Source organism: Aplidium turbinatum, chromosome 8 (genome assembly GCF_918807975.1).
Source record: "Aplidium turbinatum chromosome 8, kaAplTurb1.1, whole genome shotgun sequence".
NCBI lineage: Eukaryota > Metazoa > Chordata > Ascidiacea > Aplousobranchia > Polyclinidae > Aplidium > Aplidium turbinatum.
In genome coordinates this window covers 26941343-26960855 of record NC_137479.1, presented here as the reverse complement: position 1 = coordinate 26960855, position 19513 = coordinate 26941343, and the positions used below count along the sequence as shown (strand labels likewise).

Genomic DNA, 19513 nt, shown 5'->3' with positions numbered 1-19513 from the left:
ACCAAGACAAAAGTCTGAACATATATTGGAAGACCGAAATATTTGCAAAAGCTAATCTTTTAATAACTCTGGACAATCAGTAAATACGAACTAGCTTATCCGAATGTCTACAAACCCGACTAACAACTTTACTCGATGCAACTTGCTTAGAAAGATGAATTTGCAAAATATTGCCCTGTTGCTGACTAACGTGAACAACATACAATCTGTAAAAAAATTATGCATTTATCCTCTTAAACCACTCTGCAGTAAATTATAATACGCACATTCAGTATGTGTGACAACGTTGTGTTGCTAATGAAATCCGCAACTTAAAGAAGCAACATCTACTCCATTAAATTATTTTTTTTAGTTTGTTAGGATTTTTAGTAGTAGGCTAAAAACAAACAGCTGAACGATGTCTAGTTCCGGTAAGACATTAGTAGCAGCTGACTATGCTGTGTTTGGAGTGACATTGGCCGCCTCCGCTGGTATTGGGATATTCTTCGCAGTGAAAGACCGAAGAAAGACAGAAACAGATGATTACTTGCTTGGTGGAAGGTAATGTTTATACTTTTATGACATGTTTAAGCAGCTACAATAAAGTACCGGTAACCCACAAGTAGGCTACATAGGGCTAACATATGGTATTTTTTTCGCGTGTTATGCCGGTTACAAATTATTCTGGCGTGGAATAACATGCATACCTTACTATGTTTACGTTTGCGATTTTCGCTTTACAGCAATAAACCAAAACGAGGTAACATAACTTTTTTTTAAATGTAATTCAAGTTATAACACTGATATTGAAACCGTTCAGTTATTAAAATGTTTGTTAAGTATATGTTACTTTCTTCGTTTGAGAGCAATGTATTTTTTTTACTCGGACTACTCAAAAATTTCGGCTACTTTACTTCCTAACTTCTTGTTTTTTGTTTGCAGAAAAATGGGAATGGTACCAGTGGGATTTTCCTTAGCAGTAAGCTATTTGTCAGCTATCGCTTTGCTTGGTGTGCCAGCAGAGTTCTACTTCTATGGAGCCATGTTTTGGTGGTGAGTTAATAATGATGTTATGTTTTATTTATTGTCGCTTTAGAACACTGCTACTGTAAGGTCTCATAGCGACAGGGCTCATTTTTAATTGTACATCAGGCTTACGAAGTCATCACATTATTACCCGACTTATCCTCACTGCGTTATGCAAGAAAGAACACAATCGGTACCGTTTTTAAAGTCGTCAGTTTGACCCAACCTGGAATCTTGGTGGTTGGTTGGCAGTAACCAAGTATGCTGATGAGAATAAGTTGCTTGTATGGTAATTCGCGAAAAATTACATACTATTTATGTTGGATTATTGTAAAAAAGTGGCTTGTCGAATATAAATTAGCCGAGTGGTAAGAACCCTGATCCATGGCTCAAGGTTCGAAAGAGCACTGTTTGACACCGCTCAAGAACATACTGTGGTGTTTTTGGCAAGATACTGAATGGCTTGTCACTTCAAAACGCCCTCTCCAGTTTAAGAGAATGTATTTGCTGAGAATGAGACAGGTTTGCCTGGTCTTCAATCTTGCACCTTAATTTCTAAACAGCCATAAAATGTCGCAAACTTAGGAAAACATCTTTAGCCTACATCTTGCAACACTGACACAGGACGACTACTGTTGCATTGCGTCTGTCACAACTCTAATCTCTAATCCAATGGTTCCCAACCTTTTTAAGCTTACGGCACTCCACAGAAAATATACCTTGTGGCACCCCGTGACAGACCAATGATCTTTCCCTTCGAATGCAGCAGGGCGTTAAAATAAACCTGAACTGTTCAAAAGCTTTCCGGTCTGATAAAGACAAATTAATACACTACCTTTATAAATCAACATAATGAATGTAACACGGAAAGTTTACTCAGAGATTGAATGCCACTTTGAAATGGCATTTTGAAAAAAAATTAAAGTAAGTTTACTTATGTCGAAGGCTATGTGAAACTAACATAGGCTTCTGCTGTTCCGTTAGCACTCAACAGCGGTTGAAACATCTCCACACACGGACCGACAATGGACACAACTTGTAGCCTACAGACGTAGATTGTGACATCACAAAGCAATAATACAAGAATACCACACCAAGAATCTGCGATTACGAAACATCGCAAAGGGTAGCCTATCCTATATGACAAAAAATTCCTATTATTGATGTCAGAAAAACAACCGTGCATAAAAATTTCATCAGCAACAATGATCCTAGTCAACCACTTGCAAACAGATAAAAAACGAATATGAAAAATAGCTCGCGGCACCCCGGAGTATTGTTAATGCCATCCCAAAGTTCCCCCTCACCCCGGTTGGGAACCTTTGCTCTAGTCTATAACATACAATTAAATTCAATATTAGTTTCCAATGAAACTCAGACTTAAAAATTAACTGTTTCAGTTCAATTATTTAAGTTTGTTAATATGTGAATATGAATTGCTACATGTTTGACCTACCAAGAATCTGCGTTTATTTTCAGGTTTATTATCAGTTTGTTTATTGGAACTGTCATCACTGCTGAAGTTTTTATTCCTATCTACTACAAATTGAAAATTTCAAGCATGTTTGAGGTAAAGGATAAAAAAGCATTGCATAACTGATTTTTTGCCTGGTTTCATTGTAAAAGTTTAAAAATAGATGCTCAGAAACTGACAAGCTGATGGCCTTGCAAAATTCTAAGTCTCATTATTATTCAAACAAACTCAAACAAACAACCGACATGTTCTACCTTAAAAAACGAAAGGGTGATCCCGAGAGCCCGCGGAGCCCGCGGTAGGTTATATTTATCTCGTCCACGTGTGATTCGATAACTAGGCCCCAGCGAACCAGTCGTCTTTTACATTGATTCAACGTCTGCAGATGTAGAATGAATGTAAAAAACGGCTGATTTGCCGTCGGAGTCCCATTTACTTCATTTTACCCTGCATAGAAGTCAGCGTTGTTTTTTCAACAACCATATTGGACCGGAGTCGAACCAGAATTGTATGATTGAAAATGCTCATGGACAGTGCGCCCTCTCAGCCCACCTTGAAATACTCTCCAGTCAGCAGATTAAACGATTTCGACTGATGTGGCTGAAGACTTTACTTTAGTTTGAGGTTGTTTTTATTTCTGACTATCACAACGAAAAACAATATGCGCCAACCGATTTGCCAGCCAAAACAAGGCAATTCTTTAAAACCAACTTTTCATGTGTATTAGTATTTGGAAAGAAGATTCCATCGCGGAGTCAGAATGGTGGCTACTTTAGCATACATAATTCAAATTATAATGTACGCTGGCATTGTTATCTACGCCCCTGCCTTAGCTTTGAACGCAGGTTAGTAATTTTCTGAGGACAAAATTAACATTTTTAGTAATCTGCCAACTACTTTAGGCTACTTGTTACACTATTTGTAGAAGATCGTGATGTATACATTTAAATAATTCTGTCTACAAGGATAACACTGGTTGATTAGCGCCAATCTAATGTAATTTATTACAGCACAGCAGTGCAAGATATTCATAATATACTTTTTAAGCCAAGAATGAGACAGGTGATATTTAAAAAAGATAATTGTTTAATCTAAAAATCTTTTTTAAAAAATGTTTTCGTTTGATAAAAATGATTTTGCTACAAATACAGTAAAACATGATGACAAAGAGCATGAAATAAATATCGTAGACATCAAACTATAGTTTCTCTTAGTGTGAGTATGCAATCTAATTCATACACATAATTTTATCAGATGTCAAGAAAATTAAGCCTTTTTGTACCAATCCTCGCGATAGGTCAATCACTACAAAAATCATTATTAATGTCTTTTATTTGAGTGCACGATTCAGCAATCTATTGTAGGAAGAAAACTTGCATTTAGAATTAGCAATTGTCCACTTTCGACCCATCAGAACAAAATATCTGCCTGACACCATTATTCTTTTTACAAGAAATTACACAAATATCATCATGATGACCCACCAAAAGATGTAATTATGACGGATTTATTTGTTTAGTGACTGGATTTGATCTCTGGGCAGCGATTTTGTCAACGGGTCTAGTCTGCATTTTCTACACTGCATTGGTTAGTATGATTAGTCCATCGAAGATTTGTTTTTCTCAAAATAAACAAAACTTTTAGTACTGTAAAAAAATACTTTTTCACGTATTTTGAGGGTGTGAAAAAATTTTGTTTTCAAAACAGAGAACAAGCTAATTGAGGTTTAAACCTGTAAATATATCATCAGCTCCGTTGACCAAGCAATGTTTTGGACCAGAGATGATTTTACAGACCCCTTTTTGGAAATGGTTACTTCTTATCAACGGACTTAAATCGATTCCTGAGTCTTGTGCATTTTAAGAGTTATGCAGCGTACATTTTGAAATTTGAACGCCTGGTGCCGGGACCTATTTATCATATAAACGGCCCTGTCTAATATTACTTTAATTTTTCTAGGGAGGCTTAAAAGCAGTTGTATGGACAGATGTTTTACAAGCTACAATCATGATTGTCGGGTTTGTAGCTATTCTTATAAAGGGAAGTATCGAGTTGGGAGGATTTGGTAACGTTTGGGAGATCAATGCAAGAACTGGCAGGACAGTATTTACTCAGTGAGTTAGTGAATACTTTCTCTAAATTCAAACATGGTGCTTGTAAATTTAAACATGGTACTTGTATTGTCAAGCATAGCTTGTGTTTACCGTAGCATATCATGGTTATCAAGACGGATTTCTACTGTAGGCCAAGTGATACATTGATCTTCGTGTTATTTTTAACGAACAGCATAAGCTTACATTGGAGTCCCAACGATCAACAGCGCCTTACTATCAATGAGTAATGGCAGTTATACAATCATGAACACTTGAGGATTTCATTCTAAAAGATTTATGCATTCTAAGAGCAGCTTTTCCTTTTCCAGCAAATCAGAATCTAAATGACCACATGCAGGGCCGGATTTAGCTGATGGGGGACCCGGGGCACTTTTAGATGGTGAGCCCCCGTGCAAAAAATTTTTTGTCCGCCCACGGCACGAAAAACTACAGTAGCATTAATTCAACATTGCACTGCACAGCTTTTTGCAGAAACTTCATAGGCTGAAAGAAAAAATAATAATAACACAAAATCACATTTATCCACGTAGGGGGCCCTTCAAAAGTCAGGGGGCCCGGGGCTCCTGCACCCTTTGCCCCCCCTAAATCTGGGCCTGACCACATGCTAGCTAGAGAGTCATGTCATGACAGCGAACATAATCTTTGTTCAATTTAAAAACAAAACAATCAGGTAACCGAAAGTAGCCTACTGAGAGAGGTTGCATGACAATGTACATTAAAAGACATCAAGTGATATACATCAAAGTTAATTAGGCCCATATGCTAAACTGTAGCTATTTCAGAAAAAGACTAACAAAATACACAGTGACTCAAAAATACTCTGCGACAACACCAACTGAGCAGGCGACCCCCAATTTGAGTTACGATGTGAGACAATTAAAAATACAATTGCAGTGATAACGTATTTCATTGCTTGCAATAATCATGTAAATGTGAGTCACTATTTGTGATTAGCATTTTTAAGTTTAATTTTCTTGATTTTTAGCCATGAATTTGATCCGAGATATCGCCACACAGTATGGAGTCTTCTCTTTGGTGGCCTGTTTCTAGCCATGGGAATGTATTCTGTCAGTCAGTCCCAAGTGCAAAGATATATTTCTTGCAAAACTCTAACTCAAGCAAAAGGGTAAGCTATTTGATGCACATATGTTGATAAAACTTCGAAAAAGTTTTGATGTTTTACAAGCAGAATTAGCTTGCAGTCTCAAATTTCTGAAGCCTGTCTTTGATATTGCTTTATGAATTGTAGATCCCAATAGTTTTTATTAGTCAAAGTAGTGAAACTCATAAAAGTTAAAGCGGATTTTAATCGGTGCATTTTTCCTTTTCAGATCTTTGTACATCAATTGGGTTGGTTTGTTGATCTTGAACAGTCTGTGCTTAATGAATGGAGCTATCCTCTATGCTTATTATGGAACATGTGATCCTCTGATGACAAAGACTATAGAAAAACCTGATCAGGTGATAATCTTTTGATAAAAATCTGGTGGAGCACAGAACAATTACTTTTATATTAGAGTTTACAAGATGAAGTTCTAGGCTTATCACTCTTGATGCTACCGTATATAAAACACATAAACGCAAGAATGGCTTTAAATCTTCGTCGGGCGGCATGATTTTAAACGCTAACAGGCGGCATAAGTTCTAACAGGCGTAGTTCTAACATTTCAATACATCACTTAAACATATCCTATTACGATTGTTGGCAGTTGCTATGTCCAGGGACGTGTGAGCACCATCTTCGATCCCCTCGAAATCAACTAGTGGGCCCCTATATTTAGCGATAGTTCTTAAAAATTGGACATAGAAACGTTAGTTTATGGCCGCAAACTCCTTCAATGTAGGGAAAAAAATCACCTTCATCATTTTCTTTCCAACAAAGCCCTAATTCTAAGATTTTTTGGAAAAAAATACTAAATATGCCGACAATGCAGTAGCGGAACTGGAAAACGTTTGGAAAGGAAGGACCAGAGTTTTAACAAACCAAAATTATAAAATAAATGGACAATACAGAACTTAATGTCTGAAAAAGTGAACTGTGATAATAGTTTTGGGAGGCTTGCCCCCACAAAGTTTAACCAATATAATCTTGTTTTTTGTATAGCAAAAAATTATTATCCCTTCAAAAATAAAACTTAGCCTATGTTTTTTTTTCTTACATTAATTCCATAAAAAAACATGTAAAAGTACGAAGTAGTAGAAAATTTGGGCATGCGCAGTGGTTAACTCAAACACACAGGTCTATTCCTCTGCTCCCACCATCAGACAAAGTTTGGATATCCAATAGGAATTATCATTAAATGGTTGCATTCTTTCTCTGAGGCGTTGATATGTAGACTAACTTAAGCAACTGTTGACATTATCTTATACAGCGTAAGCTCTTTTGTCAACTATTCAAAGCAAGGCCATGCAGCGGTTACATTCTGAGTTTATTTTGTGTTTCGTCAACCGAAACTGAACTTTTCGCATTTCAATTACTTTTTGTTTGATTTTTTAATAAAGTCTGTTCTACATAAGGTGGGCCGTCTGTTTTTGAAACTATTTTACCAACTGTCAATTTGCAGCTTATTCCATTACTAACCTTGGATCTGTTTCACGAATATCCTGGACTTCCTGGATTGATTGTTTCTTGCCTTTTTTCGGGAAGTTTAAGGTAAATTGTAAACTTAAACATTCTATGTCATTTATTGTGACAAAAAGTGAATGGAATCATTTTGTGTTGAAAACCAAAGAAGGTCAAAGGAAAGGAGGTGGTTGGTCGCATTTCTCTTCCCCACAAAAAATGGTAGAGATGTTTTGTTTTTATCTCTGGAAAAAAAATCCTTGCACATTACTTTGCGAATTGAAAAACAACTTAATCAAATTACCGAAGGATCCCTAGTATTGCGTGAGCATCAGCATTATGTCCACAGCGGTCGGGTGGGCGAAAATCCGTTTGCGTGGTACAGAGAACTGAGAATTTTTTTTTGTATATGTAAAAAAAGCCTCGCAGCCTGAGACCAAATCAAGGTAACAATTAAATTAACATATTCCGGTAACAATAAAAGTAAGAGTTTGAAGAAGTTTTGTTGTAACAAAAACGTTTTGTTTTCTCTTTTACCTTTTTAATTGGAATGTGCGGTAAACAACGAGACAAGACAAAATGAATATTTCCCATAAAGAGAAAAAGCTGCCAATAATCTCAATGCGATGACATTGTTTTTTCTAACTGGCTACTCAGCAAAACCCCGAGCAAAACAACAAAAATATCTACAAAAAATTGTAAACTATATTACAGCAGGTCTAAATTGTTCATTTTTGGCCTTTCTCATGCACAATTAAATGAAAGATTGAGCGGTCAGGATAGCTACATGACATCTAGCATTTGTAAAGCATTGTTTTGTATAGGGTAAAGGTTTCCCTGATGAGGTTTCATTTTTCTAAAACAAGTTTTGACTCCTTTTGTCCACTACTAAACTCTGTTAACAGCAACCTATACGGACTCATAAGAAACTGTTTTTAAAAACAAAGGCAGAAGCAAAACCACGTTTTGGTTGCGTCAGAATACATAAAACATTTGTGCAAAGATCCCTGTCTTTACAGAAACAGAAAAAGATAATCATGATTAATATTAAGATTAATATTCTTGGTCTATTTTCGAGAAAAGATATTTTTTATTTTTTATACCAGTTATTTTGTTCTCAGCACTGTATCTTCTGGAATAAATGCCATGGCTTGTGTGGCAATTGAAGACTTTGTAAAACCATTTACAAACTGGAGCGACAGGACATACACATGGATATCAAGAGGTATGTCAAAAATAAGAATCTTCTTCGAACTTGAATCATGCATAATTGTTTGAAGTCATTTACTGTACAACAAATGAAAGTTCTATGCAAAGTCGAACGTAGTCGTATTGTTGGTTAGCCCTACAACTGCCACAGGGGTCCATTAACCTTTTCGAATTTTCTTTTCTTTTTAATTAATTTTATTTTCGAACCTTTTTGAATTTAACAAATCCTTTATTGTTTGTAACCTGGAACTTTTTATTTTTTTGACTTTGAACATACCGTCACCTCCGCAAAAAAAATCTTGAAAAAGTGTTATTCCGAGCGAAAAAAAAACGGAAAATACCAGTGGTTACGCGCCACGCTGTCCTTGCTAGGTCCTTGCTGTGTTCTTGACTATTAGTGACAAACTTTTGTTCGTTGCAGTGTTAGCTGTTGTGTTTGGAGGCCTTTGCCTCGCCATGGCATACTTAGCATCGCAGCTTGGTGAATTACTGCAAGCAGCTTTCAGCATTCTAAGCATTATATCGGGACCATTGGTAGGCCTGTTCCTGCTTGGTATTTCTTTTCCCTTTGCAAACTCTTGGGTAAGTAAATTTTACATCAAGTGGATTAAAACAATTATATTTGATTTATTTTATTCAAACACATACAGGCCTTGCTGTAGGCTACCGATGGGAGGGCTTAAAGTATGAACTTGAGCAAAAATAAAAAAGTTTTCAAGAAATTTATGCTTACGATCTTCTTCGTTTATTGCTGAAACTTTGATCCGTAAAACGTTTCCTTATAGTCTGATATTTGACCTCGTTTTGTTGTTGTAGCTGATTGCGTTACATCTTGACGGGTTTGATGATACAAATGGTCCTTTGCTAATTTACACAAGGAAATGCATTAGTAGCTTGGTAGATTTGATTGCGCGGTAGAAATTGTAACATAAAGCCTGAAGAATGTAAATCTTCTTAATAGTTTATCCAAATTATTTTTTTAAATTTAATCTCTATTTATAATTCCAGGGTGCTATTGTTGGGCTTTTGAGTGGAATAGGAATGACAGCGTGGTTGTATTTGGGAAAGCAGTCGTACTCACTATCTGATGAAGGCGTAAAGTTTTTACGCCGTTTTCCGAGAGATACAAGTACTTGCCCAGTTCTAGTAAGACCCAACAAATGTTTTCGTTTAATTGGTTTGGTTTTGAAACTACTGTATATCCTCGTATTAACAAAGCCGGTTTGTATAGGTTAATCCTGGCAGTTTCGCATACTTGTAGAGGGTTTGACCTAGGGCAGGTTACGGAGGTTGATAGAGCAAAGTTTCCGATAGTTATTAAAGTGTTGGTGCCGGGGAATTATCCCATTCGCCAGGTGCCGCTAAATAGAGAGCAGTCCTAAATGCGTTGTTCAAGCGCAGACGCAGAGAGCCGAACTAGCGCCGTGTAATCTTGAGTCATGCGCTTAACCACTGAGCTAACGGGACGGGGCAAATCAAACAAGGAATTTCTGAACGAAACAAAAACCACTTGTAAACAAACTTAAACAGTTTCATTCAATTTATATGGCAGTTTATTTTAAAAGTAGAGTTCGAAGCGATATGTTCAAAACAAAATATTTCCAAAACAAGAAAGGGCTTGAAATGACCACTCAAGAAAGAATTTTCCACCGAGGTCTTGATAGACTGCTGCTTCCAAAAATACGAAGAAAATCTCAGGACTTGGAAATTTTATCGTTATTTTATCCTACTATAGAATAAGTTTAATTATCGTTTTAATGGAGGAGAAAGCAAATGTAATTGTAATAATGTAAGTGACAGCAAAATTTTACTGTTGTTTTTATTCAACGAGAAAATGTAAGCTTTTAGAATTAATTTGCTGAGTGAACAAACTTGTTTGTCACAGAATGTAACAACCACAACTCTTGCGACTACCACTACACTCGCTTCCTCAACGACAACTACGATTCGACCTGCAGTGGCCGATTACTATGACGTGTCATACCTCTACTACAGCTTCATCGGCGCTGGAACAGTTGTAGTTATTGGTTTGATTTTAAGCTTGCTCACATGTGAGTTGCAAAATTGAAACGTGACAAGCGTGATAAGATAGGCTACAGCATGAGAAATAGGAAACAAAGCATTTATTCTTCAGTTTTGGTGACGTTTTAGAGAGACTATTATTTTCTTGTTCAAAAAATGTGAATTTAGTGTACGCTGTGGAAAGAAAATTGTGTTTCGTTTGTGCTTTCTCTGATACCACAGAACTATACTAGCCTTACATTGCTTAGTGCAGCTTTGCATTATTGCCTGGCATTTCATTGGTTGCCCAGACAAACAGAATTGCTGAAATACTTAGCAAGCAGTGTATTAGTTACATTTGATATGCTAAAAATCGAAATACAGTAATTCAGAAATCGAAATTGTTCTGCGTAGGTGGATGGCGACGGCGCAAAGAAGTAGATCCGGACTTGCTTCACTTTCCCTTTGATCATTGGTCTCTGTCATGGTTACCGGAGAAGTTTAGACGATTCATGCGATGTGGAGTTGAGGTTGATGATGACCAAGAGATGGAAAAATACGAAGTGTATGCAATTACTAGAAATGGCGCAAATGGGGTAAATAATGATTACGCTTAACGGTATAAGTTTGTAAAAGATTCAACAGTGAAGACATTGTTTCCAACTATAAGCCAACGGTACATATTTATGACCCACTTTAGGAGTTAAAGAAAAACTACTTGGAAAAAACTCCTACCGTTCCATTAATATACAGTATTTTATAGTCATATAAGCAGTAACTCATACCTTTTGAAAAAGCAAATTTGCTACAATAACGTTAAAAATTTGTTCAAGCTTGTTTCAGTAGTTATAAAATGTTACAATTAGTCTACTTTATAAAAAGCGAATCCTCAAGTATGGCAATGGCAGTTAACTTTATAGCATGGCTAATGTTCTTCAAGCAATTATATTGCAATTATTTATTTAACTTGATATATAGGAGACGTATGTGTTCTTACAGCAATTCTACACAGTAATCGTCTTTTATTTTTGTTGAAAGAAAGTTCTGTATTACATTTTAGAGTTCTACTGAAAAACCTCCTGGTAAAAATGGCAAGACAAATGAAGCTTATATCCCAAGTCCCAGCATGGAAGTTTAGAGGAAATAGTTTGAAGAAGGCACTTGTATAGCTAGTTCTGATGAATAATAATGTTCTAACTCATGAAATTCAATGCTTTTCATCTTATAAGGTTGGAAAAGATTGCTTTTTTAAGCATATTAACTTTTCAAAATGTTGGCTACTCTATATCTTAATTTGTTAATAAATCAAGCAGTTTTTGATGCAACAAATATGCATCGACAGATAGAGATGCTGACGTCAGCAGTAAACTAAAGATCAATTGAAAGTATAGCGGCATCAACACAAACCTGCTTGAAGAATAAACGTTTCCAGACACCTAAGGTTCTTGGACCTTTGAGAACGACGAATCAAAAACGTTTACACTCGTAGCCTACAAGTTCAGTTAAATGATAACACAACTGGCCATGAGATTTTTATCAAGAATGTTTCATGGTAGAAATTGATTCCAGTGTGGTAATCAGTGCCGGTCTTAGGGTATTTCGGGCCCCGTACGGTATATGCTTCTGAGGCCCCAATGACAATGATCCAATTCAATAGGGTAGCTAGGTATTTTGAAAGGGGAGGGGGTGGTTTGATGGTCGGCGGGCGAAGCCTGACGGCGTGATCGCCGAAGGCGACACCCAGCTGCGGGAGATCTGGGGGCCTCTTCCAGGAAATTTGGAAAAATTACTTTGAGTTTGGGGCATTCTGAGAGCATGTTCAACAAAAATTTGGGTATGAATATTACTGTAAAATGGTGCTGTCCGGTGGCATAGCAAAAGGACAAGATCATGCTTTCCTCGGTTGTTGAATTCTTCCATTGGAAATGACAAAATTACTGCATTTTCTGAGTAAACTGCGGGCCCCCTAATTTGCGGGCCCTGTGCGATCGCACGGTTCGCACTCCCCAAAGACCTGCACTGCGGCAAGACATTGGAATTTTATCCAGTGCAAAAAGTTGTCAACAAAAAGTATTTGTGCTTATTATGTTTTGTTTATATGAAACACACTTTTGGTTTTAAACCGCTATGGAGCTGTTCAAATATCAGATGACACAGTTATTGTCTTTATTTCTCCATGATACCTACTTGATTTCCTACTTGATACCAATATGGTCAGGCCTAAGTTATGTTGCCAGCATGAATATTGTAATGCAGTGGCGTAGCTAGAGTGGGCGGGAGGGGGCACTTTCAGACTACGATTTTTGATTTTGATTATAATCTGATAAAAAATGCATTTCATTTTCACATGCTTTTTCTTGAAAGGGCGGCAAAATCTGAATCCGCCCCGGGCGGCCCATTCCGGCACATTCCCTAGCTACGCCACTATTGTTTTTACATTTCATATTCAAGATAATCATGTGATCCTTGAAAAGCTCTAAAATCATTGTAAAAATAATGTAGCAGATATTTCTTTGCAAAGAAATGCTACTAGTAGAGCGGATTTCCATTCCACACCACTAACACGTAATAAATTGTTATGTCAGAGGTAACGCTTGCTGATGAAAAGTTGGTTTGTTTGAATTTTTATCTTCGGACTGACAAAGCCTCTGAAAGCAGGGCTGTGAAGTCGGAGGGATTTTGACCTGTCTGGATTGGCGTAAGAGTCGTTGACAAAGGCCGACTCCGACTTGATACAAAACGATAAACAACACAATTTTTGTTTGCAATCTTTTTTTAAAATAGTGTTTGTTGTACTAAGACTTTACCATAAAATGGAAAGGTTTCTTTTTGGTCAGTTTTTGTAAAAGTCTCCGTTTCAATTTCAACCACAACTTTAGTGAAAATAAATTTGAAAAATAAAAAAGGCCAAAAATTGATAAAATCTGGCAACACTGAAGTCGTAGTAAGAGTCGTATATTTTTCGTCCGACTTCACAGCATTGTATGAAAAGTTATTCCTGACAGTTTTGCATACTGTACTCGTAGTGGCTTTAAACCATTGGTGCACGGCCGGTTCGCGGTTACTGAGTTAACGGAGTGAAGCTTCCTTTTGTCTGTGTATCATAGCCTAAGTGCCGCTGAATGGTGAGCAGTCTTGAAATGCGTTGCTCAAGCGCACACCTCGAGAGTCGATCCAGCGTTGCTTGATCTTGAGATTTCTTCGTGTACAAAGTCGGACGCAAAGTAGGTCGGTCGGACAGAAAAGTTGCATTATTTGACTTATGGTAGGTTGGTTTCTTTTTGTTTTGTTTCTTTTTGTCAGTTTTGAGTTTTGTCACTTATGAGCAATTGCACCAGATTACACTTCCTTTAGGCCAGTGGTTCCCAACCTTTTTTTGGCTGTTACCCTATTCTCCACTGAAGTGAGCCAATTACCCCCACGATCAATTTTCAAAAACAAAAGTGTTTATTGCTATGTGTTTCAAGGGCTAACTATAATGACAATCAAAATGCAATACAATACCTAATACAAGATAACAATGCGTGGTAAACATTCAATGCGAAGGTTGAGCCTGGACTTCAGCCGCCAGCTTTGTGGTCCTGGGCTTTGTGGTACTGAGGGCGATTCTTGCGTCGCTTTCGATGTCCAGGCGATTGCGCTTCTTTGTCTTCATTCCCAAGACAGTTGAAAATCCTTGTTCGTTATTGAAAAACGTTATAGAAAAACATGTCAGGATATTTAATGCCCGTGTCGCTAATGTTGGTGCGTCCTGGATTCTGCCAATCCAGAAGGGTTCCAAGCGTTTCCCCTTTGAAATCAAGTTTCAATTCGGAAAGTGATAAATTCTTTATCGGCCGGAAAGTTGTCATCATCCACCTGGCTGTCATCACATGTGAAGGGATCAGTGCACCATTGGAGACTAGCCGTGTCCAAATTCGGAAAGTCGATGTCCATCTTTTTGGCTAGCTGGCCTAAGTGGTCAGCTATATCCTCTTTCAACGCCGCTGACAAATCAAGTCCATTGCCTTTTAGGTACCGTAGCCTACATGTCAAGCGTCTGAAACTGTGCCTCTTTGCGATAAATGCTGCTACGGCTACTTTGGTAGTATGCTATAAAAGTTGATGTTTGTGGAATTGTGACAACAGGCTGGGATCTGGGGGCTTGTTCTCGGAAATATTTAACAAAGTTTTAGCCTACTTATTTTGGTTGTTTTTTGACTCAGATAATGCTGTTGGTTCAAGACTCACAAAAATTGTATTTGAGTACGGTACGGTAGGCTACAATTCAACAGATCACAGATACGTTCTGTAAAAGTTAAACTTAAAAGCTTTGGTTTTAGTATGAAACGTTGCAAGTGCGCAGAAGTCAAATCACACTGCGCAAACGGTCTGGTGTTATCATGCTGGTGTTATTATTATGAACACTGGTTGTATCCATAACAGAAATACTTTTTTTCTTATTACTTTTTTTGCTATTGTAACACTAGAACGGCCCAAAAAAAGTATACCTCCAACGGCTGCTGGTGTCGAAATCGACACTTTTCAAAAGAGTTTATTTTTCCGCAAAATTAACAGTAAGGGTTCGTTTTATGTTACACTGATAAAATTATCTGAAGCACTTATTACTTTTGTCACCTATTTGCGCTCTTCATTTTTTGGTTTTAGACCAAAGTTATGACGTTGGCTACCAGGTTTTGATCAGTTCGAAGCTTGACTGTATCTGTATCTTGACTCTGTACGATGATCTAATAATTCAACAGAGCGAAGACATCATTATCATAAAAATAGCACAAAGTTTTCTTATTCAGGAGAAAAAAACAAAAAAACAACAACAAACACTTTACGCAGCGCAGCCTTTGCACTCTGTGCCTTTCCAGTCACCATTATTACACTTCCCACTTTTCGACAGTGGCGGCAAATGGTAACTGTATTGTTTGTTTGCATCAATGTCCAGCACATTTTCTGCGTTTTCTAGATGGTCGTTCCTGCTCTTCTTCTTTGCAGTGTCGGCGTTCGTTTCAGCACATGAGCAGTTCTCAAGTCCTCAACGAGCTGGAGGATAAAATCACGTCGGCTGATGTTGCTGCCGGAACGGTTTCTAAAATAATCCAAGAGTTCAAAGCTGCAACATCTAGCATATTTGTCCAAACTGAAAGAGGCCATATTTTGTTTGCTGCATGTGTGGTGCATTTTCTTGCCATTTTGTCAAACACATTAACTGCTACTTTGTTCTCGCTATAAAAAGGGATCACAGAGGGTTTCTTTTTCTTTGTTGCATCAATACTGGGGCTGTCATGCATAGTGGAAAGGAAATTTGCATTTTTTTTGCACTAATAGTTTACAAGCATGCAGCTGTTCGTTGAATTGTAGAAGAATTTTTTGGAAAATCTCTCTCTTCCACCCTTGGTCAATGGTCATCTCCTTTCTGAGTCCTTTACTGTTAGCTCGAACAGTTTCAACAATGGTTATATTTCTTTCCTGTAGCAAATCAGCAAGATTCAGCCGAGTAAAGAAGTTAACTGTTGTGACGTTGTACCCGCTTTGTCTGTGTAAATTGGTGGTGATCCTGATCACTACATCCTCAGTTAGAAGCCTTCCACTTCGTTGCTCTCTTTCGATAGCTCCGAGGTACAATAAGTACGGTACGGTATTGCATACGTATTTGGAATGAACATCGGCTTCCACCTAGAATTTCATGCCAAATTTGTCTGGTTTGTTTGGCATCAACACGATAAAAGAACATCCGTTTTTCATTGGAAATAGCTGTTCATCGATTGGCAGGCTTCAATCCGGAGTGTAATTGTTGATGCAATTCGCAACAAGTCCTTCAAGTGGCTCTCGAATATGAATAAACTTATCTGTTGCAAATCGCTGATAGATTTGTGAACTCAGTACGATGACCTAAATTGTCCAAATGGTGTGCCGATACCTTGGGTCAAGATCTGTGCTGAAAGATGATGCGTTACTATCAGTTTATTGCATAACAAATAATACAGAAAGAATGAGATTAAGCTTTGCTGATATCGGAAAAAAATTACTAAATTAGCACTGTACGGTTCCATTGATTAGAGCACATCTCGGAAATTAGGGAAAAAAAGTGACCTATAGGCCAGTGCTCTTCAACCGGGTATCCTACTGTATACCCAAGTGTATACTAGATCAAAACTAGGGTATACAGCTGGAGAAGGGTATACGAAGGGTATACAGCTTAGATTTGTGATAGTGGAAGTCACAACAGAGGTACGGTGGCTATCGCGAGGGAAAGTTCTTTCCCGTGTGTTTGAACTTTGCGAAAAATTAGGGGCATTTTACACTGAACACGGAGACCCAAAGGCTTCCAAGTTTTGTGACATATTCTGGATTGCAAAATTGGTATACTTGGCCTCGATTTTTGATCGTTTGAAACAAGTGAACATCAGTCTTCAAGGGAGAGGGGTTGATATATTTCAGTCAACTAGCAAGATCCATGCGCTGAAGATGAAAATTGCACTCTGGAAAAAGAGTGCTTTGTCGAGGAATTTCAATGACTTTCCTGTATTAAGTCAATACATGAAAGAGTCTCTGGGAGTTTGAGGACGTTTCTACTGAAGATAACTTGTCTGCCTTTATTGTTGGTCACCTGAAATTACTTGCTGACAATTTGACTACGTATTTTCCTGAAGTTAAAGAACAATATCTGGAAGCAAACTCGTGGATTATCCAACCATTTAATGACGAACCAACTGAGGATGAGGAATTATTGGAACTACGGGCTGATTTAAATCAAACATACTCATTCCGAGAAGTGGATTACACAGAATGTTGGGTTTCTCTTTTTGAATTTCTCGAATACAAAAATCTCGCGCAAAAAGCCATTGATGTCTTGGTGCAGGTGCCTAGGCCTATCACTCATTTGTGTGAAGAAGGATTTTCCAGTCTTGTTGAGATTCAAGTCAAACAAACGAAACTCGATACTTGACATTGATTCTTTAATGCGGGGAGGAATAGAGAAAGAGCTAACACCACGTTATGTCCAACTTGCCGAAACAATGCAACAACAAGCTAGTCATTAAATCAACTTAAATTTTGACATTTTTTGCACTTTTGCATGCGTAGTTTCTTGTGCCCAGTTCAAGACTACTATAATCACTTTAACAAATAATCACTATAATCACTTCATTTCCTGTGCACAATTAAACATTGCTATTTGCGAGGTATACGAAGTTATTAAAAATTGAAAAAAGGTGTACCACGGACAAAAAGGTTGAAGAGCACTGCTATAGGCTACCGTACTAACATACTGAGTTACAAATTCGAAATTAATGTTTAAGTTTGAACAGTAAAAATATCGTTTTTGTGAAGACAAACTCGTTTTTTTGATTTGTTGATTCCAAAATAGCAAATTACATTTTAAATAACATGAGCCCAGTTTTCACGCCTGAAAACATAACAATGAAAACCAAAATTGAAGTTTCATGTCATGTGGAATCAAATCTAACCCACGGATGCTGGACAAAAAGCAAAAAAAACACAAAAAAAACAGAGGCTGCTGAGATGTGGTTTCTCAAAAGAATGTTGAGAATTGTTTGAACTAAAAAAAATAACAGCCAACGTCTGTATCAGATCAGACACACAATCACTATTTTACAAGATCACCATTCACACAATCACCATTCTGTATCAGATCAGACACACAATCACCATTTTACAAGAGATCATGGTGCCCCTTTCAAGGACCTTATGACATGATGTTGTTTTTACAAATGCTATTTTTACCAAGTAGTTATGCATTTAAGCATGCAAACAAAGAGTGTAATCTAACAGGCCACGGTTTTGAGTGGATTTGAAAACTTTTCAATGACTTCACTTTCAAAACACGATACAACATTTGGTTGGTTGGTTTTGAATCTTTATCCTCGGACTGACAAAGCCTTGATTGGTTATTTCTGGTTGTTTCACATACTTGTAGAGGCTTTTGATGCAGGGCCATTACCGAGATTGGCAGAGTGAAGTTTTTCCGATTGTTGAAATGTTCTTGTCAGGGAATTATTCTATTCATTAGGTGCAGCTGAATGGAGAGCTGTCCTTTGCGTTGCGTTGTTCAAGCGCACACCCCGAGAGTCGAACCAGTGCCGCGTGATCTTGAGCCGGGTGCGTAACCACTGAGCTAACAGGACGGGCTAGTTAGTTAGTTTGTCAAATATCCGTCAACTTACTACGTAAACTCAGTTCTTCCACCTTCTTCACAAATCCTCCATACATTTCCAAACCTTCCTTGTTCTATGCTTCCTTGTACTAAGATAGCTATTAGGCTCCCAACAATAACCACTGCTTGAAAGACGTCTGTCCAAACTACAGCTTTGAGACCACCCTGTCAATATTTGAAGAGAAAATCTGTACATCATCTTAATAATATATAGCTTACAATATTAATACATAGACAATAGTGCTGACAGGGGTTCATGAAGTACTTTTGAACTCGGTTCGAGGTGATTTTAGGAGCCCGTAGCCTTTCCAAGTTTTGTTAGTTTTTCTTATGAGTGTCTCGATTTGAGCCTCAAACTATCCTCTCAACGGCCCTGTACATAAATGATTCAAATTTTGTATTACCAACATTTATTATGTTTTGATATTAAAATTAAACTGATAAAAAAACGGACAGCAAGAAATACATTTGCTTCAAGTTTATATTCACGTAGATATATCTACCATGAGTTGCAGGTAACTACAAACTATATAGTAGGCTATGTAGGCTATATTAAGACAGCTTTGTAGAAAATAACATGGCAACCATTTTTATCTGACAAATCGATTTTAGTGACTTTAAGCTAAACGTTGTTGCATGTTTTTATAAACTAATGCAGCGTGGTAAACATTTTATTGCAAATGTTCAATATTTGACCATTTTCTATATTTACAACTGACCGACGAAAATTCATACTTAAGCTGTTTGATGCAAAAGAATTAAAAGTTTTTATCGTACCTGGCTCATATTTTTATAAGCAAAAAGCAGAAATTGATAGTCTCATCTCTCACTGCCTAAACAGTTCAAACGATGAGGACAAGGCTTCTTTCAAGAGACCAAATTCCTTTTTGCCAAGAATTTCAGACTTCGGCTCAGCTCCGACTCCTGCCTAAAACCGATACTTCGGCTCCTAAATAACCTACTCCAAAATTCCGGCTCGT

The 19513-nt window shown here is 37.4% G+C and overlaps 1 protein-coding gene across 1 annotated transcript; it reads left to right on the top strand.

Moving 5' to 3' along the window:
• Window positions 1-358: 358 nt before the first annotated feature.
• LOC145775687 (sodium-coupled monocarboxylate transporter 1-like) lies at window positions 359-13855 on the top strand. The gene is made up of 15 exons (XM_082587027.1): window positions 359-540; window positions 922-1032; window positions 2485-2575; window positions 3207-3324; window positions 3999-4066; window positions 4439-4593; window positions 5579-5719; window positions 5925-6054; window positions 7158-7246; window positions 8278-8381; window positions 8787-8947; window positions 9374-9511; window positions 10251-10416; window positions 10781-10962; window positions 11427-13855. The coding sequence occupies exons 1-15, from the start codon at window positions 398-400 to the stop codon at window positions 11502-11504; spliced, it is 1875 nt and encodes a 624-aa protein (XP_082443153.1). The 5' UTR covers window positions 359-397; the 3' UTR covers window positions 11505-13855.
• Window positions 13856-19513: the final 5658 nt, after the last annotated feature.

What these genes read in the sequence shown, in the direction of transcription:
- LOC145775687 (XM_082587027.1), top strand. Translation starts at nt 398, where the DNA reads ATGTCTAGTTCCGGTAAGACATTAGTAGCAGCTGACTATGCTGTGTTT. An exon ending in CTATAGAAAAACCTGATCAG is followed by an intron (nt 6,055 to 7,157) that starts GTGATAATCTTT and finishes GTCAATTTGCAG; the next exon opens with CTTATTCCATTACTAACCTT. An exon ending in CAAGTACTTGCCCAGTTCTA is followed by an intron (nt 9,512 to 10,250) that starts GTAAGACCCAAC and finishes TGTTTGTCACAG; the next exon opens with AATGTAACAACCACAACTCT.